The 25,274-nt window shown below is 55.1% G+C and overlaps 1 protein-coding gene across 4 annotated transcripts; it reads left to right on the forward strand.

Moving 5' to 3' along the window:
- The first annotated feature begins 265 nt into the window (after positions 1–265).
- Positions 266–24,821, forward strand: TRAF2 (TNF receptor associated factor 2). 4 transcript variants are annotated; one of them, XM_030506680.1, is made up of 10 exons: positions 268–1,149; positions 2,722–2,942; positions 3,524–3,602; positions 3,954–4,052; positions 13,842–13,913; positions 15,899–15,973; positions 16,629–16,976; positions 18,204–18,381; positions 21,838–21,986; positions 22,748–24,821. In XM_030506680.1, the coding sequence occupies exons 1-10, from the start codon at positions 1,132–1,134 to the stop codon at positions 22,964–22,966; spliced, it is 1,458 nt and encodes a 485-aa protein (XP_030362540.1). In that variant the 5' UTR covers positions 268–1,131; the 3' UTR covers positions 22,967–24,821. The 4 variants fall into 4 exon arrangements, with proteins under 4 accessions (XP_030362543.1, XP_030362540.1, XP_030362541.1 ...); XM_030506681.1 differs by lacking the exon at positions 268–1,149 and adding an exon at positions 1,892–1,927; XM_030506682.1 differs by lacking the exon at positions 268–1,149 and adding an exon at positions 2,082–2,484.
- The last annotated feature ends 453 nt before the right edge of the window (positions 24,822–25,274 follow it).

Raw genomic sequence — 25,274 nt, forward strand, 5'->3', positions numbered from 1 at the left:
TCACCCCGTGCCCAGAGGGGATTGGCTCAGTGCGCGGCGCTGTCAGCGTAGCTGACCAATAACTGTGCCCTCGGTCGCCGAGCGGCTCTGCGGCTGCTTCTGCCGCTCCCCACTCGCGGCCGCCTGCAGGTCCCGCTCGGGCGAGTTCGCCCTCTCCCGCCGCCGATCCCGGGCTCCCGCCGCCCCGAGGCGCTGTTCTCCGCTGCGCGGACACGGGGGGGGCGGTCTGGGGACCCGGCATGCGCCGTTAACCGAGGGCGTTACTCCGTGATGCTGCGGCCGCACGCGGGTGTACTCGGAGCGGCCCCTAGTGGTTCCGCCCCGCGGCTGGTGCTGCACGGGGATGTGGCTGAGGGTTTCCTGCACGGTGGGAACGGCACGTCCTGACCTGGGGCGCGGGTGGTGCGGCAGGCGGAGAAGGGGTTTTCCCCCCACTGAGTTACATCAACCAACCGAGAGCTTCAGCAGCGTGGTCGCTTTCCCGGGGGAGCGCATCTGTGCCGGGAACAGGGACGTTGTGTCACGGCCCCCGCAGGGAAGGGCAGCGCGGCACGTCCCCGGGGAGCTGCCGGGTGCCATTCCCGGTGCTGACTCGTGCGCCGGGATGTGCCTCATCCCCGCTGGAACTGCTCGCCCTGGGGAGCCTCGCCTCGACGAGCGCCTCCATGGCCCCGCGGTTCCAGCCGCCAACTCGGCCCGCTCCGCTCCGGCACTGCCGCCCCGGCCGCTATCACCACCCGGTTGTGCCCAGCTCTGACCGGGGAGGATTTTTCCGGGGCCGCCGGGTGAATCCCCGGTCGGTGAGGACGAGCCGGCCGCAGCCCCGCGGTGCGGGAAGAGGTGAAGCCCCGAAGTCCCCGCACCGCACACGGGGAAGGCTCCGGCAGCCCCCGGTGCACAGGCCGCGCTGGGCACCGCGGGTGGAAAACCCGGTGACCGTAAACCCGGCGGTTGTGGCATTTCGCCGGGCGAGTTCCGCTGTGAAGTCACCTCGCGTGACCTCACCGCCTTTCCCCCGCGTCATTTGGTTATTTTCTATTGCTATCAAACCGGAACCCGCTCGTCCCCGCCCGTCCTTCCCCTGCCGCCAGTGTCCTCTCCCCGGCCGCGCCGTGCCGGGACACGGTGGCCATGGCGCTCTGTGCCCAGGTGAGGAGGCGCCCGACACCCCCGAACGACCGAATGAGCCGAGGAGGGTGATGGGGGTCACCCGGGGCTGTTCCCGGGAGCCCGCTGGCGGCGGGAGGGCGGCAGAGCAGGGCAGGGGGCAGGGTGGGGCTGGGCCCGGTCCCGGGAGGATGGGGTTGGGGGTGACTGTGTGAGGGGGTGACACGGAGGAGGTGACGGTGCGTCTGGGGTGACTGGGGCTGCTGAGGGGAGGGGACAGTGGGAGGGAGCCTGAGGGGTATTTGGGGCAGGGGTGACAGCGGCGGGGTGATGGAGGGGTGATGGGAGTGGGTGATCGGGTGGGGATGTCTGGGGGTGACAGGGTGGGTGACAGCGTGGGGGCTATGGGGTAGGTGATTGGGGGGGGGTGTCTGGCGGGTGTTTGGGGCAGGGGTGACAGTGGAGGGATGACGGAGTGGGTGATGGTGTGGGGATGTAAAGGGATGACGGGGTAGGTGACAGTGCGGAGTTATGGTATGGGGGTGTCTGGGGGTGACAGGGCGGGTGCCTGTGGGGGTTGATGGTCTGGGGCTGTCTGGGTGGTGTTTGGGGCAGGGGTGACAGCAGCGGGGTGTTGGGGTGGAGGTGTCAGAGGGTGGGGGGGGGTTGCGGTGTGGGGGCTATGGGGTAGGTGCCGGTGCCGGGGGGGGACGGGCAGAGGGGGCGTGTCCCGGCGCGGGCGGGGCGGGGAGTGCCACACGCGTCCGGTGGGCGGGGCGTGGGGGGCGCTTCCGGTGCGGGGCGCAGACGGAGGCGGCCGGTGAGTGCGGCGCTGCCCCCCCCCCCAACCCCAGCCGGTACCGGACGGCGGGGCCGGGCCGGGCCGCTGGAGGAGGCGGGGCCTGCCCGTGCCCTGCGCCTCGCTCCGCCTCGGGCCCGGCCCCTCCCGCTGCCGGGGCGGGCAGCGGCGGGGCCTTGGCGGGGCTCCCGGAGCGCTGGGACCGCGCTACCGGCTCCAGCGACCCCCGCCCCGCCGCGGGGAGGTTCCGAGGGCCCCCTCGGGCCGGCGGTGGGATGTAGCGCAGGGGCTCGGGGGCGGCTTTGGACCATCACAGCAAAGGCGGGTTGCGCTTCTTGTCCTTCCCGCTCCGCTCCTGCGCTCACATCCAAGCTTTCCGGCCCCTCTGCGCCCGGGCGCTGCCAGGAGACCCGGGCTGACACCGGCGGGTGCTGCGGGAGGCCGGGGTCACTGCACCGGGGGGTCACCGCGCCGGGTGCCCGCAGGGGTTGCTGCACTGACGCGATTTATTTACCCTCCTGATCAGCTTTAAGGCGGGTTTTCACAGTGTTTTCGGCCAGAAACCGTGATGTCTCTGAATAAGCTGCATCTCAATAAACGTGGAGAGGTTTTAGTGAGGTCTGTCCACCTTTGTCCTGGGTTTCGTTCTAAAGTTAACTGTAGAGTTTCTTGCCATGTTCTTCACCAGGTGGAGGCAGGCTCCTGGCTTACACTGCTGTGCGGATGGGGTTTGGCTGCCGGTGTAGCACACTGTCGATGTGAAAGGTTGCCACCAGCCACTTGTAACCCAACAGGGAAAATGTGTTTATTTCCAGGCTCTGGAGATCCAGCCAGAACTTTTTGTTCACATGGCAGCAGCGAACTCCACCCCACCTGGCTCCCTGGACCTCAACCAGCCGGGATTTGCAAAGGAGATCCTGGGAACTAAACTGGAGGTCAAATACCTCTGCTCCGATTGCAAGAACATATTGAGGCGGCCGTTCCAAGCGCAGTGTGGGCATCGCTACTGCTCCTACTGCCTGAAGAAAATTATAAGGTAACTGTGCCTTCGGTCTGATGGCAAAATGCTTGAAAAGGTGTTTTCAAGCAAAAAAGGAGAGAAAACTCTTATTGTCAGGGCCTTTCAGTGAGGGAGCTGCGTTGAGGTGCAGCATCAGGTCGTCTTTAAGGGAATGTGTAATCTCTGACTTGTTCTATTCTGGGAGGTGCTTCAGAGTTCCCTTTTCCAGAATCTCCTGGGTTGGTTTTGCCACTCAGGTGCCAGTCCAGGTGGATCCCCCATCTCCTTCAGTCTCCATCACAGCCACTGAAGGAACTATCATGTGGTGGTTGTGCCAAAACATGACAAAACACAAACTGGCTTCCAGAAAAGTTTCCTGGGGCTCTGCTTCACTCCTGCCTTTGAGTGAGGGAAGTTGAGTCGATGGCTAATCAAGAGAAGAAAAAACCCCAGAGTCAGAAATGGGCATCAGAAATATCCATGAGCAAAGGCTCAATGTGGTGTTTTCAGAATAGGAAAACATTTTTGTTTTCTAAAGTTACCAAAAATCACTTTATTGTTAAATCATAAATTGGTCTTTTCTTGTTGTGTTTGATGGTTATTTTTCTGTCTGGTAGCACTGGGCCTCAGAAGTGTGCCAGCTGTATTCAGGAAGGGATCTACGAAGAGGGAATTTCTATTTTGGAAACAAGCTCAGTAAGTAAAAACGCATTTTGAAAACCCAAGCAGCTCATTGATGTCGCTAATACCACGTGCAGTTTGTGTTTAAACACAAGCTCATAGAACCCCTTCTTCCTAGGAAACGTTTCTTTCAATAGTGAGAGTTCTGGTTAATGTGGTGCACTCCCCAGCTTCTGAAATCCAGGTCATGTTGCTGTGGTGGTGGCCCACTTAAGTGCTGTAATAACGATGTGTTTGCCATTAGCACACCTCTGAGGATGTCATGTGGCAACTGGATGGGCAACTGGTCTTGGGAAAGAATTGAGACCCAACCAAAACTGCAACCCCTGGTAATGCTTGTGGTTTGTTTGGTTTTTTCCATTTTAGGCTTTCCCAGACAACGCAGCTCGTCGGGAGGTGGAAAGTCTGCCTGCTGTCTGTATTAACAGTGGCTGCACTTGGAAGGGCACTATTAAAGAATACGAGGTAAAGACCAGAGCAAGGCCTATGATGTCTGTGTCCTTCTTCTGTCCTCTGTGTCTGGGGAAGGCTCAGGTGGTTTTCCTTGACATTGACGGTGGTGGTGGGAGCTGTCAACAACCCGAACTCAACAATGAGCTGGTGAGATTCTTGGCTGCGCTGGGGGTGTGCGTGCCCTGCTGAGCACACAGGCTGAACTGAAACAGTGTCAGATTTGCTTGGCACCAAGCACGTCCCTTCCGTGATGGGATCCACTCACTATCTCCAACTCCTTTCTGCTATAAAAGGCAAGCAAACTGTCAAGCAGCTGTGTTGTACCATGAGATGGTTGTGAAGTTCTCTGTGTTATGTGAACCTAAGACCTACTTCAAACCCATGAGCTTGAGGAAAGCAGCCTGGCCGTGATCTTGCTTCCAGCCAGCTGCCCCACAGCTGCCAGGGCAGTGGGACTGGCTGTTGGTCACTGGCTGGGCACCCATCGCTCTGAGCTGCTCTGGGCCACGATCCTGCTGGACAGGGTGCTTTTACCACCCCTGCTCTTCTCAAGGAGCTCTCCAGCTTTTTAATCCAGGCCTTAATTGTGGCTGTGGGTGTTTGGTCCTTAGCATGTATACAGCTGAAAGGTGCCTTGTGAGAAGTGTCTTTGTGCTGAGGATGGCAGTGGACCCCCTGCTTCCCTGTGCTTTCCAGCAGTTCACCTCTGCTATGGCAATTTGTGTTGTTAAAATGCATTGGCAGTTAGTAGTGAATGTATATATACTTTGGTGCTCCTGAAGGGACAGTTTTGTCATCCCTCTTGGAGTGGAAGAACCACCATGTGTGGGGCCTGAGATGAGAGGAATAAATTTTATTTCCCTCTAACACTTGCCCTAGGTAAAGATTGTAGCCCTGTGGTTCATGGAGCTTTGAGATGTGTGTCTAGAACCTTGGTCTAGGTTAACATTTGGATTCTCTTTGCAATGCCACTGCAGGGTGGCAGGAAGCTGTAGATCTTGCCTGAGTTTTCTGCCTGGCTTGCTGAGCCTGTTAACAGAGATGCTTTTGCACCTCTGCTTCCCTGTCCTGCTCTCTAGAATCTTCTGTTTCTGTGTGCTGAAAGTTAATTCCAAAAGATGAGGGGATGTCAGGTCCTAAATGGTTGTCCTGCTGTGAAGCCCTCATTGACAGACCTGGAAGTGGTTCATGGTGGGGATGTACGACTGAATAAATGTCAAGTTGAAAGCTTCGCTCCCACGCAGCACTGAGAGTTTGGGAGTTGCATTTCAGGGTACACTGAGTTTTAGTGAGGTTCCAGGTTGAAGCTGTGCTGTTGGTGCCTGCAGACTGACCCAGGCTTTCTTTCTGGAGCAGTGATTAGAAGTCTGATGCTCACTATGGGGTTCAAAATGGTGATTGTAGTAAGAAAGCTCATATCCATTAACTAAACCAAATCCTGTTTGTCAGCAGCTTCCAATGCTGGTGATTGTGCTGTGACTGGTGAGCAGTTCTGAGCTGCTTCTCCTAGGTTTAGGAAAAGTCTTAAAGAGTTCCTGCAGAGCTCGGCAGAAACCATCAGCTGTCAAAGGTGCTCCTGTGTAGTCCTACAAGTGTTTGAACAGCCAGAACTTCACTAGAAGTTCAAAAGGGCAATGAGCTGTCCTGGGATAAGTCCTGATTGATGAGTCCAGAGGAGGCCACGGAGATGCTGCAGGGGCTGGAGCAGCTCTGCTCTGGAGCCACGCTGGGAGAGCTGGGCTGGGGCAGCCTGGAGAAGAGAAGGCTCCTTAAGGGGAGACCTTAGAGCAGCTCCAGTGCCTAAAGGGGCTCCAAGAAACCTGGAGAGGGGCTTTGGACAAAGGCCTGTAGGGACAGGCCAAGGGGAATGGCTTTAACCTGCCAGAGGGGAGATGGAGATGAGCTCTTAGGCAGAAGCTCTTCCCTGTGAGGGTGCTGAGGCGCTGGCACAGGGTGCCCAGAGAAGCTGTGGCTGCCCCATCCCTGGCAGTGTTCAAGGCCAGGTTGGACACAGGGGCTTGGAGCAACCTGCTCTAGTGGAAGGTGTCCCTGCCTGTGGCAGGGGGTTGGAACTGGATGAGCTTTAAGGTCCCTTCAACCCAAACCAGCCTGAGATTCTATGAAGCCTGTCTTGCAAGGCTGCAGGTGTGTGTGATGCTCCAGGACCTTGGGTCCAAATGCTCAAGAGCATCTGAATGGATAAAGTGCCCCTTTTTTAACTCTCCACCTGATTTTTGAAAGGTCCTGTTAGGTGCTTTGCTAAAACAGAGCAGAGGTGGGCTCCGGAGTGCTTGCGCTGCGGGTCTGCAGCACGGATCTCAACTGTCCGTTTTTGTTAGATTCGGGGCAGTTCTGTGTGAGGAACAGGGGGTGGGGACTTGGAGCAGCACTGGCTGGTTCCTCTAGGGCTGAGCCTCTCACGCACTCACACCTCTGCATTCACTCTGACAGGGGAAGGTTATTTCGTGCCCTCTCGGGAAAAGCTGGTTCTTTCCTGGGAAGTGGTGGGAGGAGGCACCCGCTGGCTTGTGTCCTCTCTCCTCCCAGCCAGCTGCCTGCCAAGGAGCTGTGGCATCTAATCAGGCCGGGCAGCGCTGGTGTGTGTGCCTGAGGAGGGCTGCTGAAAGGAGATGTCAAAACATCTGTGTTAGGCCAGAGTGTCTCTGGGTGCTGTGGGCCGGTGTCAAACCCAGCCTTGTGGGCAGGCTTCTTGGGTTAGTGCTGAGTTTGGCTCCGGCGGGACAGGAGCACCCGGAGCCAGCAGCGTATGTAACGTCCTGCCGCAGCTCTGCTGTGGAAAGTCCCTCGCTGCTGTGCTATTTCCGACAGGACATGGAAAGTCCCTGAGAGCAGATTCATTGTTTGCTAATTTAAACCCCTGTGTTCATAGCGAGGAAGGTTGGCTCAGCTGCTCTCCCCTTACACAGCAGCAGTCTGTCACTTCTGGTTTGCTGATCCCACCAGGGTATGAACAAGAAAGAAAATGTTCTGCAGCTGAAAAGCTCTGGCTCCTCAGCTTCAAAACTTAATAAAGCTGGTTTCAGTTTTGCTTTCTGTTCAGACAGGCCAAAGTTCAGGTCTCAAAGGGGCATCCAGAACAGAGAGCACAATCTGCTTGGGCATGACTTGCATTTCTGCTTGAAGCTGTGTGGAGCATAGGAAATATTTCAATGCTGAGCACGTCTGGGGTTATAAATGCATTTTTTCACATTTCGTAACTATTTTGTGGCATTTGGATAACGCAGCTGGGGGGGGTTTCCTTCTAACCAGTAACCTCTCTTTATGTGTGGGTTTCCCAATGAGTCTGCCTGAATGTACAGACAGCAAAGCAGGCTGTGGGCAGGAGGCTTTCGATTCGGGTGGAAAGTCTGAGGAGGGTTGTACAAACTAAAACTGGCCCCTTAGAGCAGGAGGAAAGTCCAAGAGAACCTGCCCTGTGGTGTCCAGGGAGAGGGAGTTTGAGGCTGCCCAGCTCTGGCATGTTTCTTTTCTTGCCTTGCAGTAACTCCAGTTGCCCACATCTCTGTGGTTTATCAACCTCTCTCTGGTTTATCAACATATCTTCAGTTCTCATGTACCTTTTATTCAAGCTTCTCCTACCACCGGCTCCCTTTCTTTATCTCATCCCCCTCCCCCAGGACTGGGATGGGAGGAGGGGGCTGCAGGGGGTGTTCAGCCTTGGCAGTTCCATTTGTTACCCAAGACAGAGGTTTTAACTATGCCTTGTTCATCTCGGGAGATACAGAATTATTTGAGACAGAAGGAGATGGAATTGTCTAAGTTTTGGAAGGAGAACTAAGTTTTAAGATTAATCCTGACAGCAGTATTTAAATGAAGGTTTGGGGTGTGGGGGTTTTTGGAAAACAGATTTGCTCAGCAAATGAGGACAGGGACTGTCACCTGTCCTGGTGCAGCCGGAAGGGATATGTTTTCCTTGAAGTCTGTTGTCACCTTGATTTTGAAGAGCCCACTTCAGTTAAAGGCTGTGGAAGGTGCAAAACGTCAGATGTTACTCCAAAGCCTGTGGTGTCAGAGAGGATGTCTGCAGCCCTTCCTGGGCTATATGGCTTCCTGAGACCAGGAGGACAGGGTAACTGGGCAGTGCCTTCCTACCCAGTGTTCCTACTGGGAGATGCTGGAGAAGCTGTGCTACACAGTGGAGAAAACTGTTCCTGTTCAAAAGTGCTGCTGGGGCTCCCAAGCCAGGGGATCCTCCTGCTTTGGGGTGCTCACTGTTTCGTGCTGCATCCCAGCAGATTTTGGTGGTGATTTTCAGCTTAGGCTGAAAGCTTCATCTTCAGACTTCTGCACATTGCTTAGAACAGAGCTGCTGGTCTTTGAAGCTACTTCACCGGGCGCCTGTTGTCTCCAAGGTGTATTGCTGAGTGGTTTATAGCACTGTTGCGTGCATGGGAGATGGCATTTTAAGCACTGTGGCCAGCACACGTGCTGATGCTGGTGCAGGGTGACCAGCCTTCCTTTTAAAATCCAGTATAGCATTTACTGTTTATTTCTGAAAGTTTTGGCTCCAGGTGATGGCATGTGTTGGGGGGTAGTTTGCAGTCACCTCCAGCCTCACCAGCAGTTTGCCCCAAGACCAGATCACTTCCTTGTGGGGGAATCCCTGACTTGCACATACAGGTGACCAGAAGCACCTCCTGCTTTGGCAGAAAGGATCTGACACACCTTTCCTTTCCTTTCCAAAGCTGGAACTGGGGTCTACAGACAGACCCCAGCCTCCCTCACAGCCCCCAGAGCAGGATTTCTGTAGCTGGCTGCCCAGACACGAGGCAGTTTCCCATCCAAGCCCGCGATGGGAGCTGAGCCATGGGGAGTGCCAGTGTGTGTGGGGAGCTGGAAAGCTCCGGCTGGAAAGGGTCTGCCCTTGGCTTCTAAAAACAGCTCAGTCTTGTGGTAGCCCAGCAAGTGAGCAGTTTGGGCATCTGCCTCTTGGAAAGCGAAAGGCTGTCAGGAGCTCTGAAGCTGAGGTGGGCGCTGTGTGTCCCTTGTGGGCTGTGATGAAACCCCTCAGTCCGAGCACAGCTTGGGGGGGTGTGGGACAGCGCTTCACCCCAGGGGATGTTCCTTGGGCTCCACGTGTCTGGCAGGAGCCAAAGCTGTGATCACACACACCTTCCCTGGGACTTGGACAGCCTGGAGAAATGGGTTTGAAACCACAGGTTCGACTTCTCCAGCACGTGGAGGGCACCTGTCCCAGTTGTAGTATTTGTCTCAGCTCCCCTTCTCAGGGTGCCAGTGGTGTTCTCAGCCTCATGCTGTGACAGCCCTTTTGTTCACAGCCCGCCCCACATGCTGCCTGCAAGGCAAAGGGGTCCACCTTTGGTGCCTCTGCTCACTGTGTGCAGCTCCTGGAGCTCGGCCAGTCTCCACCACCCTGTCCAGCATGAAGGTCAGGCAGGCCACCGAGAGGCTCCATCCCAAGACTGTCCCTTTTGATCTGAGCCATGAAGGTGAAGCTTTGTGTGCTTCTAGAAGAGAGGGAGACCCCTCCAGGGGTGTTGTCCTGGGACCTGGTTGGCACAGGCCATGCTCTCAGTGTCCTTGGAGCACCTCCTGCAGCAGTAGGTGTCAGCAGGCAGCGGTCTGCTGTCAAATAGCTGTCAGAGGTGAATTCATTGCTGTGAACATGCTGGTGCCTGGCACCGTCAGTGTGAGGGGAGGGCTGGGGTCCCCTCCCTGGTGGCAGGTTGTTCTTGAGCAGTGGCCTCATTAGATGTGAACATCACGTCTTGGACACTTTTCATGCCCAGGTGACCATGACTGCAACTGTTACCTGTAGCCTAGAAGACCTGCAGCGTTATCTCTTATTGGATGTTCCCAATTGCTGTGAACCTCCCTTAGGTGTCAGCCAATGGAGACTTGGGGTAGTCCCAACGCTGTAATGTTTAATTTCCTTGGCAAGTGGATTCGGTGTTTTAGGTTTGCAGCACAGTCGCCACATGGAGGTGGGAGCACAGCAGTGTGCAGGCTCCTGCTGACCCTGGGGTCAGGTCAGAGTCAGACTCAGGCTTATCTAAATGCTCTGGAGTCTTGCCCTGCAAGCAGGGAAGAGCAGAGCCTGTTTTAGGAAATGGTAGGAAACCTGCTGCTGCTCTCAGATGCTTCTTGTACCTTCAGCCTTCCTCAAAACCTGCTCTTGCTTTCAGACGTTTTCAATGCATGAAGTGCTGCCTTTGTGCCCCTCTGCCAAGAAATCCCAAGTCAAATGTCTGCCTAATCAGCTCTAAAAGCTGGTGAACAAAACCCTTGATGCTGAAAGCAAAAGTTCCTGTACTGATTCTGGAGAGAGGCATGAGGGAGGCTGCTGGGAACCGCAACATCCCTGCTGCCAGCTTTTGTCCTCAGCTGTGATGCTGTGGCGTTGGGCAGCAGAGGAGAGGTGATGCTGGTTTCCTGTGCCATCACTGCCATGCACAGAGCCACAGACTGCGTTGGGTTGAAGGGACTTTAAAGCTTATCCAGTTCCAGCCCCCTGCCATGGGCTGAAGCCACAAGCAGTTACTGATGGGAGCTTCATCTTTGTTTTTGTCACTTCCTTTGAGGTTTAGTTATTTGTGATGCCAAGTGAACTTGCTTGGACCCCTGCCACCAGCATGTCCCAGCAAAGGGAGTAGTTTGTGTCGGGTACCAGCTGATGTGACAGTCTCTGAAAGCTCCTGTTCCCGGTTGGCACTGTGAATTATAGACTGGGTTCCTGCTTCCCAGCCTTGTGTTGCAGGGCTCCATGCAGCAGCACAAGGACCATGTGCGTGGTCGCCATGTGTAAGAACCATGTCTGTGGAAGCCAAGCCCATCTGTGTGGGGAAAGGCCTTAACCAGCCTTAGGACACCCCTGAAGAGGAGGAGTCACAGCACGGATGGGCATGTTGACTTGAGAGGAGCAGGACATCCCAAAGTACCTGCACTGTGTGGCGTGTTCGTGTCTCGGAGGCTCCGGAGCCCCTAGGGACCTGGCAGAGGTGCATGAAGCAACTCATGCTTCTTGTCACAGGGGATTCATGTCCCCTCAAAACTGAGGTGCTGGAGACCCATTCTCAGGGCCTCTCCCCAGTTCTGTGAACCCACCTTTTATCTTGTAGCCCGGGTACGATGCCAAAGGAGCCGCGTGCTGGACATGGCAGTGCTGAGGCTGGAGAGTGCCAAAGCCCTGGCAGCGTTCCAGGCGCCTGGTGCCACTTCAACTGCCTTTCCTCTGCTCTCCTGTTAGTTTTCATTCCTCTTCATTGCTCCCTTCCTGCTGCCTCAGCTTTGTCTGTGCTTGTGGTCACTGTTGCCATGCTCGGAGGGGACTAGTGGGCTATGTTTCAAAGATCAACCTGCTTGAGTGAGTCCAGAGGAGGCCACGGAGATGCTGCGAGGGCTGGAGCAGCTCTGCTCTGGAGCCAGGCTGAGACAGCTGGGCTGGGTCAGCCTGGAGAAGAGAAGGCTCCTGAAGGGGAGACCTTAGAGCAGCTCCAGTGCCTAAAGGGGCTCCAGGAAACCTGGAGAGGGGCTTTGGACAAGGGCCTGTAGGGACAGGCCAAGGGGGAATGGCTTTAACCTGCCAGAGGGGAGACTGAGATGAGCTCTGAGGCAGAAGTTCTTCCCTGTGAGGGTGCTGAGGCCCTGGCACAGGGTGCCCAGAGAAGCTGTGGCTGCCCCATCCCTGGCCGTGTTCAAGGCCAGGTTGGACACAGGGGCTTGGAGCAACCTGCTCTAGCGGAAGGTGTCCCTGCCCGTGGCAGGGGTTGGAACTGGATGATCTCTAAGGTCCATTCCAACACAAACCAATCTGTGGTTCTGTGCATGGCAGTGATGGCACTTGAGCAATTTGATGTAAGATCCTGGAGCATCACACACATCTGCAGCCTTGCAAGACAGACTTCATAGAACTACAGCAACTGTCTGAATGTCAGAGGCTCATCCCTGCTGCAGGAGCTCACAGATGTGTGCTTGGGAAAGGTGTAAACATGAGGATTGCCCCACTCCTGGGGGAGTGGGAGTGCAGCAGATAAGGCTTGAATGCCAGCCCGTGCTCTGGCTCCTGGGTGCGGCGGATTTCTTCCTGCAGTGATACCATCCACCTCTGTTCAGACACCAATGTCGAGGGGGAAGGAACAGAGGATTCCAGAAGAGCCTGAAATTGTTTACACAGGAATGTTTGTCGAGAGCTTTGGCTCTGTGCTGGCTCAATCCAGTTCTTCTGAGTGCCTTAAACACTTCCCATATAGACCAGTTGCACTTTCAGCTTAGCTGTGTGGGGCTGGTTCCCTGCTGCTGCAAGCTGGGCAAGTTTCACAGCCCTGCCTGCATCTTGGGTGTTACATCGCAGTGGCGCTGGGATGCAGACAACTGCTGGAGGTGGGGAGTGCAGGGGGGTGGTAGTTTCACGCCTGGCACCTTGGCACGGGCGAAGCTGAGTTTTAAATACTCCCTTTTTAAATAGGTGTCTCTGCAGTGAAGTTTCCTCCTTCAGCCACAGCGTCTGTTCTCATGCCAGTGTTTGTGGGTCATGGGGAAGATGCTATCTGGTGTTTCTAGAACATGAGAGCAGTGGGTGGGGAGAAGAAAGGGCTCAGCCCCTTTGAGCGAGTGGGAGGAAGGAAGGTGCTCTGCCTCCTCCTCCTCCTCTTCCTCCTCCAAAGGCAGAGTCCATACAGGTAGCGCTGCCCACCCAAACCAAACCACACAGGTCACTTCTGCAGGGACAGGGCAGCGCGGTTGTTAGTCTGGCCACTCATATGAAGTATAAAAAGGAGAGAGTAACTGAGAAGCCAAAGCTGAGCCACTGATGGATTTCACTTTCCAGTTTCTGATGTGGTAACTATTTAAGTCTGTGCATGTTTCCCCCACGCCTTCAAGACAGTAACTTGTTTTAATGAAGAATAAATGTGACCATGTTTTCAAAGCATCTGGCTTCAGATGACTGCTGTATGAATGCTTCTGGGGGTTTGTGGATGGGTTTTTGGGGGTTGTGTTTGTTCCTCCCACCCTGTTACTACCATGGCAGGATACTTCATTGCACTTATCTTTTAATCTGCATTTTGAACTGCATGTTCATGGCATTTACAATGCCTTGTCTCAACTGGGTGGTGTGTGAAGAGGTTTGGGCAGTGTGGGAATGACACAGCAGAGGCACGTTCTGGCATTCCCAATATAGCTGCTATCACTGGCCCTGGTGTCTGCTGAGGACAGACTATCATATTGCCCTGATCAGTTGTTCAGCTCCTCTGGCTGCCAAGCACACTGTGTGTGCTCTTGCCTGTGTGCATGGACTAGTAAATGAAACAGGTTTGTTCTTTCTGGTAAAAAATGGTTTTCTGATTCAAAAGTGAAGATGCCACCAGAGAGCTCAGCCCAGCGAGTGATGACCAGGCTCCGGGTCATGCCTCAGCTGACATAACCATCACAGGGGATCAGTTGCACAAATGATCTTGCTGAGATAGAGGTTTACTTCATTCAACCTGCCCAAACATGGATGTTCCTGTGAGAGCCATAAATGGAGCTTCCTGTTGATTATCTTGTCCATCAAAGCAGTAATTTGATGTAAAAAAAAATTATTAGAGCAGCTTTAAACTGGGGCTGAGGTTACAGAGGCACCTGAAATCTGGTGGCCTGGAGGTCACACAGATGAGTCAGCATCAGCGTCACCAGCATGGCCAAGGCTGGAGTGGAGGCTGGTGGAGCACAGTGCTCCTCTGTAATAAATACAAAACTACTGCTGTTGAATTGTTGGGTTCATCACATAACCTCACTGGAGCTTTTCTTTAGAGGACAAATCTCCTGTTGATTCTCCTACAGGCTCACGATGAAGTCTGCCCTGAATTCCCGCTGACTTGCGAAGGCTGTGGGAAGAAGATCCCAAGGGAGAAGGTACCCCCCTGCCTGCTGGTGACCTGTGTGCTGTGGTGGAGTTTGGAGCCCTGACAGGCTGCCAGTGGTGTTCTCAGGGCAGGGAGGGAAATTGGGACCGTTGACTAGGAAGTGGAGTGTGTAGAACAAGTCGTGGCTGTTGGTACAGATGTGACCTTGTACAAGGCTCAGAATGCTGATTGGGTGTGAGAACGTGACTCATGGCCCATGTAGTTGTATGTTAGTGCTGCCAACACCACTTCCCTTGGAGCAGTGTGTTTGCCACGTCTGGGTGCAGAGCCTCCATGGGAAAAGCATGCTCCTGGGCTTAAGGGGTACTTATGTCCCGTGTAAAGCAACTATATCACCCCCAGCTGCAGTTATGCAAAGGGAGCCCATCTCCAGCCAAATGAATTAATTTCTAATGAATGGTGTCATGGGATCTGTGCTGCTGGCTCCTGGGCAAGGCTCAAAACCCAGAAATCAAGGGTTTGGGAAACACCTTGAAAAAGCACATTCATGTGAAACTCTCCTGCCTGCCACGGGCAAAGGTTTTGAGTAGCACTGTTGTAAAAGGCCCTTGTAGCAGGGCAGGGGGGACAGAAGCATCAGAAAGATGTCAAAGAGTTCTAAATGGGGAGGTAATGAAGGGCTTTGTGTTGGGGTCTTGGGATACAGATCTGCTGCTCTGCAGGCTGGAGCTGGAGCCCAGCAGAGACTAACTGGGCTTGTAGGATTCCTGTAGTACTCCAATGGGTGATCTATCCTGTGTTTAAATATTAACTCCCTCTTCTATCTCTCTCCAAACTTCAGTTGATTAGCTGCAGTGTTGTAGTTCTGGGTAACCTGACTCATTAAACAAGCCAGATGGATCTAGAAGCTTTTAAGAAAGTGGTTTAAAAACAGTTTTAATCGACATCTGTTGTAGCAGATGTAGGTGTTAAATGTGGAATATGGTGGTTGTTCAGAACAGACCACCTATAGGATGATGAGAGGTGTATCAAACCCAAGATGTGCCAGTGCTTGTTAACATTAATCATGCTCTGTGTGGGAACCCAAACGAGTCATCTTGGCAGCTGGGGGGTTCTCTGGCACTTCTCTGTAGCAATACCCGCTGTTGGCCTCAGCTCTTCTGGAGGCAGGGGCCTGTAGGGACAGGACAAGAGGAATGGCTTTAACCTGCCAGAGGGGAGATTGAGATGAGCTCTTAGGCAGAAGCTCTTCCCTGTGAGGGTGCTGAGGCGCTGGCACAGGGTGCCCAGAGAAGCTGTGGCTGCCCCATCCCTGGCAGTGTTCAAGGCCAGGTTGGACACAGGGGCTTGGAGCAACCTGCTCTAGTGGAAGGTGTCCCTGCCCGTGGCAGGGGGTTGGAACTGGATGAGCTTTAAAGTCCCTTCAACCCAACATTCCAGGATTCTGTGATTCTTCACATCAGTGGTCAGACAAGAGGTAGGTGAGGTGTGGTGTCCTTGGCACCCTGGCGAGGGAATACTGGACCCAGCACAGCCTCTTCCCTTGCACAGCTGCACCTGCAGTAAGTGCTATAGGTGCTCAGGCAGGACCAGTGGGAAGTTTTTTGTTCTCAGATTTATAATGCTCAGCTGGAAGCTGTGGCATGTCACAGCAAAGGTTACATGAAGTCTACAAATCTAATGGCTATCTGCTTCACAGGGTCATTCTTAATCCTCCCCTTCCTCTGTCCTCAGTGAAGGTTGTTCAGCATCCCTAACATGTACCTGTGCTGGTTGCTTTTTCTTTCTTGCATATGGACGTGAGAAGTGAGCCATCAAGAGAAAGAAAATTTCCTTCTCGGTGCCAGTACTAGATTTATATTACAGTGAAAGTCATACCTGATGGTAGACAGTGTCCATGTGTAACCACGCAGCGAGTAATTAGCAATGGCTTGGGTGTTCTTGAGATCACCTTCAGTTTCCTAAACACCAGCAAGATGGAGAGGGAGGTACTGGGGACACAGAAGATCTAACATTGCCTTCCTTCGTTTCTAGTTTCGGGACCATGTGAAGAGTTGTGGCAGATCTAAAGTGCCGTGCAGATTTGAGGTTGTTGGATGTGCTGAGGTGGTAAGAGCTCGTGTGTTGATGTTCATCTTGGGGCGTGTTTTCAGTTCCAGTGTTAATAACCTGCAAACTGCTGTTGGCCAAACTGTTACAGATGCTTGCATTCAGATATTGGAACAAAGTGGTGTTTCAAACCCTTTCAAATGGAGCTTAACATTATCTGCTGTCCAAGAGTTGAGGTATCCAGAGAATGAGCTCACTGTGGAAGGAAACTTCTTTTGTGAGGAACACCCCAAGTGCTTTGCTGCTCTGGGGGTTGTGCTGCTTTCAGTTCTAAGCACAGGACTGGGGCCAGGCCATTATTTCTCCAGCTCCTACTGGTGATGTTCATACGAATCCCTTCTTGGGGGGATTATATGAGGCTTTGTCCTTTGTTGCTGTTAAGTACATCTGACAGAGCCCTTCTGGGGAGTACCAGAGGAAGGCAGAGCAGAGCAGTGGGGAAACGTTAAACATCCCCATTGTATGTGATCTGCAGCACCTGTAAAACTAAACAAAAACCCCATCCCCAAACCAGTTTTCTTAACTATCTTTCTTTGGGCTTTACCCTTTATAATTTAAATCTTAGGTTGTGCCCTTGAGAGGAGGAATTTGTTGTGTGGATGGCAACAGCGTAGAGTGAGCTTGCTGAATGGGGGATGTATTTCTCTTCATGTAGGTGGAAAAAGAAGAGCTGCTAGAACATGAAAGGAAGTGCTTGGCAGAGCATCTTTACATGCTGCTGAGTTTTGTGCTCAGCCTCAAGGCCGGGGCTGGAGACCTGAAGCCCCTTCCTGCCCTTTCCTCATCGCAAAGCGCCCCGCTACTGGCAGAAAACTCAGAGTCAGAGGTTTCCAGGTCCCTGGAGCTCCTGGGAAGATGTGAGGCCCTTGAGAGGAAAACTGTGACCTTTGAGAACATTGTCTGTGTGCTCAATCGGGAGGTGGAAAGAGTGTCTCTGACAGCTGAAGCCTACAACCGGCAGCATCAGCTGGACCAGAAGAAGATCGAAGCACTGAGTAACAAGGTGTGTAAGCACTGGCTGGGGCTTCCCAGCGCCGTGAGCAGAGGCTTTTTCTGTTTCCTTTCCATTTTATTAGCAAAGCTTCATCACGCAGCCCTGAAACTCCACAGATCCAAAGGGCAGGACTAAAATGTCATCTGTGCCAGTGCCCAACCCTCAAAAGGCTCCTGGAAAAGACAGGGATTGAACTGACATGTATAAAGCATTCAGATCTCTGCTAGTGATCTGAGTTGTGCAGATGCCGAGATGTTGTTCCCTGGTGAGGTTTTCCAATGAGAGACGGGTGCACTGGATCTCTCTGGATCTATGAGGCTGCTTCTAGACCTTGCAAAAGGAGCGTAGTCATTAGTGCTGCACTGCAGCGTTGTGGCAGGCACGGTCTGGAGGTGTGAGGAAGTTGTCCCCACCAGCATGCTCCAGCACAGTCCCTGCTGAGCACTGCCAGCAGGGAGTTGTGCTCTTTGCAGCGTACCTGTGCTCTCTCAGCAAGGGAGCTGCCAGAACTGGTGCGATCCTCTTAGCCAGGAGTGATTGACCCTTTGGACACCTTGTGGGCTGGGTGTAGGTTCTTCTCAGTCCAGCTTTGCCGCAATGCTCAGTTGTTGGTTCCCCCCCAGCACTTCTTGTGCTGCTCAGGTAGCAGAGCTGCTCACTCCACTCACTGTGGGAAAGTTTCAGGTCCAAGCACCGAGTTGTATCAATGGATCTTCTCCAGAGTGAGAGGGTTCAAGAGGGAGCTTCAGTGAATCAGCTTCTGATGCCAGGTTTCTCCCTCCTGTGATCACTGTCAGTTCTGAGGAACAGCTCGCACTGAAGAGTCGCCCTGAAAGGGATCATAGAACCCCAGACTGGTTTGTGTTGGAAGGGACCTTAAAGCTCATCCAGCTCCAACCCCCTGCCACGGGCAGGGACACCTTCCACTAGAGCAGGTTGCTCCAAGCCCCTGTGTCCAACCTGGCCTTGAACACTGCCAGGGATGGGGCAGCCACAGCTTCTCTGGGCAGCCTGTGCCAGCGCCTCAGCACCCTCACAGGGAAGAGCTTCTGCCTCAGAGCTCATCTCAATCTCCCCTCTGGCAGGTTAAAGCCATTCCCCTTGTCCTGTCCCGTCCCTACAGGCCCTTGTCCAAAGCCCCTCTCCAGTGATGGGATGCTGGTGGCTACTGGATTTCTTGGGTCTCACAGCAGTACATGTTTCTAACCAGGCTGCACCGTGTATCGCACTGAGCAGGTCCGGCAGCTGGAAAGGAGCATTGGGCTCAAAGATCTGGCCATGGCCGAGATGGAGGAGAAGATCCGCAACATGGAAGCTTCCACCTACGATGGTGTTTTCATCTGGAAGATAACAGAGTTTGCCCGGAAGCGCCAGGAGGCCATCACAGGCCGCTCTCCTGCCATCTTCTCTCCAGGTTATTGCCTTTTGTGTCTCAGCTGGGTGTGGGATGTGTGGTGATGTCCTTCAAAAGGGAGGTGCTGCTCCTTCAGATGTTCTTCTGTTCTCTCGCCTTTTCCCCATGGACCCTGAGCAGCTCTTTTTTAGCAGTGGGCTAAGTGAAACTGGTGCTGAAATGGTGCTTTTTTGATTGCAGAAAACCCTTTTAATATCTAGTAATGCAGAATGCAACCTGGAACAGCCCAGCATAACCCTTCAGTAATATTCAGAGACCATAAAACCAGCAATAAAATGGTTAAGGAAGGGAGGAAATATATATTAGAGCCCCCAAAATACATTTTAGTGCCTAAAACATGGTGGTGCAAGAGACAATGTCTAAATACAGCCCATCCATACTTAGGAAGTGCTTAAATACCTGTTGAGGGAAGGGGCTCTCCTCACAGAACTGCCCCAGCTCCACAGAACTCCCACCACTGTTCCTCCTGTTTCTAAGGAAGGACCTGATGGACAGTGAGCAGTGGGTTGTGATCTGGCCTCTTTGCTGAGGAAAGAACTTCCCTGGCTTGTGGCTGTGAGATGAAACCATCTCTTTACGTTGTTGCTCGGTGGGAAGCTCATCTCGCAGCAGAATGGTTGAGGAGGGGAGTTGGTGTTTGCCTGAGCATGTTTGCCTGAGCAGGAGTCACTGGGATTGAAGCGTGCTGGAGAGCTTTTCCAACCAGCCAGAGCTGTGTGCAGACCTGGAGCAGGTACCTTGCTCCTGGTGCTGTGAAAGAGCAGGTTGTGGCTGGGCCACAGGATAAAAGCAGCTGAATTGGTTTAGAACTACTCTAAAGTCTGTGTTCTGGATGGAGGCTGCTCAGAGCCCTTTTCCTCTTGAAAAACTGAAAGAAGAAAGGATTCCCCCTCTCGAGGGGAACTGCATTGCTGCTGACACTGCGTATGGAGGCATTTCCTTTAGTCAGCAGCAGCCTGGAAACCCCCGCAGGAAGGGCACTGGTTCCTTTCCCCAAATCTGCTTCAAATCTGGTTTGTGTGACTGAGAGAAAGGACTTTGATTCTTGCATCCTGCCCATGTCCCACGCCGTGCTCCATTGCTGCGTGGCCTGAATGTCTGTAGGGGCTGCGGGTTGGAGGGAGGTGCTGGATGGAGCTGACTCTGCTCCTCTGGCCACGGGCATCCTACACTATGCCCCGGCTCCAGGCTCCACACGAGCTGATGCCATCTGTATCCCTGCGGCTGGGAGGGATCTGGTTTTCTAGGTTGGAGAATCAAGTCAGCTGGAGGAGGGATATGTCAGAGCCCACGGGAGGGAAAGGGCTGAAGCCTCTGACTGCAGGAGGCTTCGTCTGCCCAGACACATGCTCCAAGCGCCCACTTCCTCCCAGAACTGGGACAGACACTCTCTGGCGGCAGGAGCAGGGCTCAGGGCTTTTATAAGCTGTTCCATCAAAGGGAAAGCTCCTTCGTGAGCCACCAGAAGCGTTTCGTGGTGCAGGTTGGTCTCTGTAATCTCCTGATGAACATCTCGTGTGTGGTGGTGGGGGTTGGGAGGTGAAGGTGCCTCTCCCTAATGCCAGGGCTGGCTCTGGAAGATCAGCACTTCTTTACCTTGCAAGTGCAAAGTACAAGGGCGCTGTTTCGTGCAGCAGCCAATTGTGGTGTTCAGAGCAGAGATCCTCACTGCTGCTACTGCTTTAGCTGGGGAGATGGGGCTGAGAAACAAACGCTTCTTGTGGAGGTGGGCTTTTTGTCTTAGGGACGTCAGTGGACTTGTGCTGTTCAGTGTGGGAGGAAGCCAGCTGAGAGGAGAGAGGCCGAGGCTGTGAATGGGATGAAAAGGGGAAATGAGTGTGTTTGGTTTGCATTTAAACGTCCAGGTGAGGAAATAGCAAATGAAATCAGTGTCACAATGAAGAGAAGGAAGCAGTTACTACTCACTCACACTGTGAGGACATGATGATTACCACAGGATTTTGCAAAGGGCAGAATCATGAGTTCAGAAAGGCAAATGCACACGAGAAAGGCTTGTTGGAGCCTGAACAGGGACAGTCCAAAGGGAAGCTCCTGCTGGAAAGCCGCCCGCTGCAGGCTGTCTGGTGCCACTGGCAGCTTGCTGGGCTCTTGCTTTGCTTCTGATGCTCTTTACCCTTGCTGGGGCTGGTGGGAAGCATGATGCCCAGCTCACTGCTCGGAGCTGGGTGCACAGGGTGCTCAGGGTGCTCAGTGCTCTGGCTGCCTGGTTCCGTGTCTGGGTGTTCCCACCACTCCAGGGCCATCCCCCCTCCAGTTCCCTACCTGGCTTTATGCTCACAGGGTTGCAGGAGTGCTGAGGAGCCCCAGGGGGGCAGTGGGAATGCTCTGCTTGGACTAGCAGCGGGTGGCTTTGCCCTGAGCGCCCATGGGTGGAGAGGAAGGACTAGCTGGGGAGTGCAGGAGGGAAGTGGTGGCAAAGCCCAGTCTCTGGCTCCTTGCCCAGTGGAAGAGCACAGGACCTGCTGCTGCTCGTCTGCCTGTTCATGGCTGTGCACTGAGCCCCTCAGTGAACAAGCTCAGCTCTGCCCCGTGCCCGCAGCGTGCTGAGCACCCAGGCTGAGGCACGGCACTGTGTGAGGGCAGCCAGGGGCAGGTCCCCTCGCAAGGCATGTTTCTGTGGCCCTGCGCAGGGCTGGTGTCAAACATGGGCATTCCCAGATGAGATCCCAGAGCCCATGCCTGGCTGTGCCCGTGCCGTGCAGAGCGGCCGGGATCCAACAGGAGACCAAAGCTCATGTGTCTGAGCCCCTGCCCCCACCAGAGGCAGCCAGCTTAGACAATCCCAGACTGGTTTGGGTTGAAGGAAGCTTAAAGCTCATCCAGTTCCAACCCCCTGCCACGGGCCGGGACACCTTTCACTAGAGCAGGTTGCTCCAAGCCCCTGTGTCCAACCTGGCCTTGAACACTGCCAGGGATGGGACAGCCACAGGTTACAAAGAGGGTGCAGTGAGCACTGAGGATGCTCTACACCCAGTCAGGGGGTTTTGTTCCTGCTCATCAGCATTATCGCCATGAGCTGCAGCTCCTTCCGCAGTCAGGAGCAGCACAAGGTGGGTCTGGGAGGGTGCATTGGGAATCACCCAGCTCCTGGGTGCTCACTGCTCCAGCTCCAGCTCTGCCCAGGGTGCTTGTGCCTGCAGGGGCAGGAGGAGAGAGCCCCAGGGGTGTGGGGGCCCTGCCCCGTTGCTGCAGTGTCTCAGCTAGACCAGGGCCTTGGCACTACCTGACCCTGGGCTGTACCCAGGCCAGTCTAAGATGGCATCTAATTTGTTGTTTGTACCTGGTGGCTTTCCAGACCACCTCCGTGCTGCAGGTGCTTTAAGACGTGGACCTGGCTTCCTCCAGGATCCAAATGTCTCAGAGTCCAAAGGAACCTGGTGGTGCCAGGCCCTGCTGCCTTTGACCCTCCCTGTGTCTGTTTTGCCTCTCTGACAGCTTTCTACACGAGCAAGTACGGCTACAAGATGTGTCTGCGTGTTTACCTGAACGGGGACGGCACCGGGCGCGGGACCCACTTGTCCCTGTTCTTTGTGGTGATGAAGGGTCCGAACGATGCGCTGCTCCGGTGGCCCTTCAACCAGAAGGTAGGTCTGGGGCAGAGCCCACCATGCCCAGCAATGTGTCTCTCTAGGTTTGCACCCACTCAAGCTTCTAGATGCCGCTGCTCTGGCCTGCTTGGCGAGCAGAAGGAGGAAGGACTTTGATGGTTTGGCTGCCCAGGGGATGCCCCCATCGTGCTGAAGGCACCGAGGTTGCCACAGGGCAGAGGCACAAGAGGGCAGAGGCTGCGGCAGGGGAGCAGCAGCGTGGCTGGAGGCAAGTGGAGCCTCTGCAGCAGTTGAGGGTGAGGGAAGGGTGAAGTGCCCCGTGCTCAGGGTGCAGCTGATGCTCACCCCGTGTCAGAAGCTCACATTGTAGTTCTGGGAGTTGCAGGTTTGTGGCACTCTTCGGGGCTGAGCAGGTGAGGTTCTGACGCAGGGAGGGGAGATGCCTCCTGTCACTGGGGGACATCAACACTGTGACTTGACAGAACACCCATGTGGGGTGTTGGTGCTGGGAGTTAACGCCATGCTGACCAGCCGCATGTTCTCACGTCGGGGTGACAGCCCTGTGCTGCCACCAGAAGTTTCCAGTGATGGGGCAGGATGTGGGAAAGGTTCTGCAGAATGTACTGAGGTGACGCTCTCCGTGGCCCTGCTGTCAGGCATTTCTCAGGGTTGTGTGTGTGTGCTGGGCTGTGGCTGTGGTGGTGCTTGTGCGTCTCACAGGCTTCCAGTGACCGGTCGCTGAGTTTCCATGTGCTGCTTGTTCATCTGCTCTTGCGTGTTTCCACCTTTCCCCACAGGTAACGCTGATGCTCCTGGACCAGAACAACCGGGAGCACATCATCGACGCCTTCCGACCTGACGTGACCTCCTCGTCCTTCCAGCGACCTGTCACAGAAATGAACATTGCCAGTGGCTGCCCCCTCTTCTGCCCCGTCTCCGTGATGGAAGCCAAGAACTCCTACGTGCGGGATGATGCCATCTTTATTAAAGCCATCGTTGATCTCACGGGCCTCTAACCCTCACCTCCAGGAGCAGTGACCACAGAGCCAGCCCCGTGTGGGGCATCCCCCTCTTGTGCTGCACTTCAGGCAGGTCTCAGAGCAAGGAGGGGGCAACACGTGGAAGGGGCAAAGCCCTTCCCAGCAAGGGACCTTCACTTTGGGCGGGAATGAGGTGTCTGATGGGAACCCTCTTCCCTGGTGTCGGCAAGACCTTCCTGAGAAGAGGTTTGGGTGGACGTTCACGGTTGGTGGGGTACAAGAAGATCTGCAGGGACTTGGGTGTCTGAACTGCTGCTGCCGCCTCGGCTCCCAGTGGAAACCAGCGCAGCTCTTACTCTGCCAGCTTAGTGCACATCTGCAGTGCTCTGTAGTAAAACAAGGGTTTGCCCGAGCTCCACCTTGTGTGGAGGTTTGGCGCAGCAGCCCACAGCGATCTCTGTGTTCCTGGAAGCTTCGTGCGCTGCAGGGCGCCGCCGCTCCGCGCCGCGGGGACGGGAGATGTGCGCTCTTCCACCGCTCTTGTGGTACCGCTGGTGTCTGCAGAGAGCGGTGCTGCTCCGCGCTGTGTGGGAGCACAGCCCCGAGTGTGGCCCTCGCTGTGTGTTTAGAATCATAGAATCAGACTGGTTTGGGTTAGAGGGACCTTAAAGCTCCTCCAGTTGTTTTGCTGTGGCCATGAGTGGCTCTGGAGGGGCAGCTGTCCAGGCTGCACTCCAGGCTTTGCTGCCTTCTCTGCCTGCACTTCCCACACCGGGGGCAGTGTCTGAACGTGCCCCCGGGAATGGTTTGTTGGTCACAGGAGGTGGCTGCTCACAGTGATAGTGCAGGAGCCTGCCCAGCGCCAGTGCTGCTCCTCTGGGCAGGAGAGTGCGCAGCAGGTGGAGGGTGGTCACGCTCCTCTTCTTCACAGCTCCCATGGATCAACCTTTGAGCCCCTCTTTGAAGTCTCCACATGGATCTTAACCTGCGTGTGCAGGGCCGGGGCAGGCTCTGCTGCTCCAGTGGGAGGAGGGGGACAGGAGCCAGCGAGGAGGGTCCACACTGGAGCAGGGGCTGAGCCAGGGGCTGGGAACCCCCCCGGCGCTGTGCCCCCCCGGCGCAGCTGCTGCAACCCTGCTGTGGTACGGGCAGGGCCCTGCCTGCTTCTTCCCAGGGGCCAATGGTCGATGACTGTGTCCACCTCACAGAGCAGAGTGGGGCTGGCAGCTGCCTGCACCCTGCCTGCTGCCTGCTCAGAGGTGGAGGAGAGGAGGCAGGATCCAGCCTTTGTGCACCCCCCTCAGCCTCTCCCGAGGGGCAGATCCAGCCCCGTGTTGCTGCTTTCACCCTGTTGCCTTAGGAGGAAACAAAAGCCAACCAAACCCCAGAGCTCTCACCCATGCTCCCACAGGCTGGTCCCAAGGGAGGCTGCCAGCCTGGAAATGGGGAGGAAAACCATTTCTGGGCATTCAGCTGTTGAGAATTGAGTGTATTTTATGGGGGGAAGGAGGCTTGGTGTGAATTGATGCATCTTTGCTCTTGGGGTGCTGGACACCTGCTGCCCGCAGCAGGACCGGGGGCCTCTGGCAAAGAAGCACTGGGGGTGCTTGTGGAGACACCGGCTCGGGGGAGTGGGGGAGCAGGCGCGTCCCAGCAGGTGCCTGGAAAATGGGTGGAAGCTGCAAGTGAAGCTCAGGCTGGTCCCTCCCAGCCCCGGGGGCGCTGGGGCCCTGCCCCTGGAGCTGTTACTCGCGGTGCTGTGGCTGCAGCGTGTCCTGAGCTGTGCGCAGGGGCCAGGGAAGCCCCAGTGCAGCTGGGCGGCGGGAACAAGGTTTTGTACCTTGAGGATGGAGACTGGTCAGAACCACCAATAAAAGCTGTTTGAAGAGCATCGTTGTTGGCTGGTTCACGGGCCACCGGGGCTTCAGCAGTGCAGGGGCAGGAGCACCTTGGCGGGGGGCGTCCTTCCCCAGTGTGGGTTTAGCCCTGCAGGGATGGTGGAAGCAGCCAGGGAGCTCAGCACCCCCAGGACATGAGTGTAACGTCAGATTTGCCTTCCCAGTTGTGCAGCTCCCTCTCCAGCTTTCTTATAGGCCCCTTTTAAGTAACAGTCTTCCACAGCCTAAAGGGGTTACAAGAAATCTGGAGGGGGCTTTGGACAAGGGCCTGTAGGGACAGGACAAGGGGAATGGCTTTAACCTGCCAGAGGGGAGATTGAGATGAGCTCTTAGGCAGAAGCTCTTCCCTGTGAGGGTGCTGAGGCGCTGGCCCAGGGTGCCCAGAGAAGCTGTGGCTGCCCCATCCCTGGATTCTGTGGTTCTCCTCCTCTCTTCCTGTCATTTCA

The sequence above is a fragment of the Strigops habroptila genome, chromosome 15 (genome assembly GCF_004027225.2).
Source record: "Strigops habroptila isolate Jane chromosome 15, bStrHab1.2.pri, whole genome shotgun sequence".
In the NCBI taxonomy this organism is placed as follows: domain Eukaryota; kingdom Metazoa; phylum Chordata; class Aves; order Psittaciformes; family Psittacidae; genus Strigops; species Strigops habroptila.

What these genes read in the sequence shown, in the direction of transcription:
- TRAF2 (XM_030506680.1), top strand. An exon ending in TGCCTGAAGAAAATTATAAG is followed by an intron (nt 2,943 to 3,523) that starts GTAACTGTGCCT and finishes TCTGTCTGGTAG; the next exon opens with CACTGGGCCTCAGAAGTGTG. An exon ending in AGAAGATCCCAAGGGAGAAG is followed by an intron (nt 13,914 to 15,898) that starts GTACCCCCCTGC and finishes CTTCGTTTCTAG; the next exon opens with TTTCGGGACCATGTGAAGAG.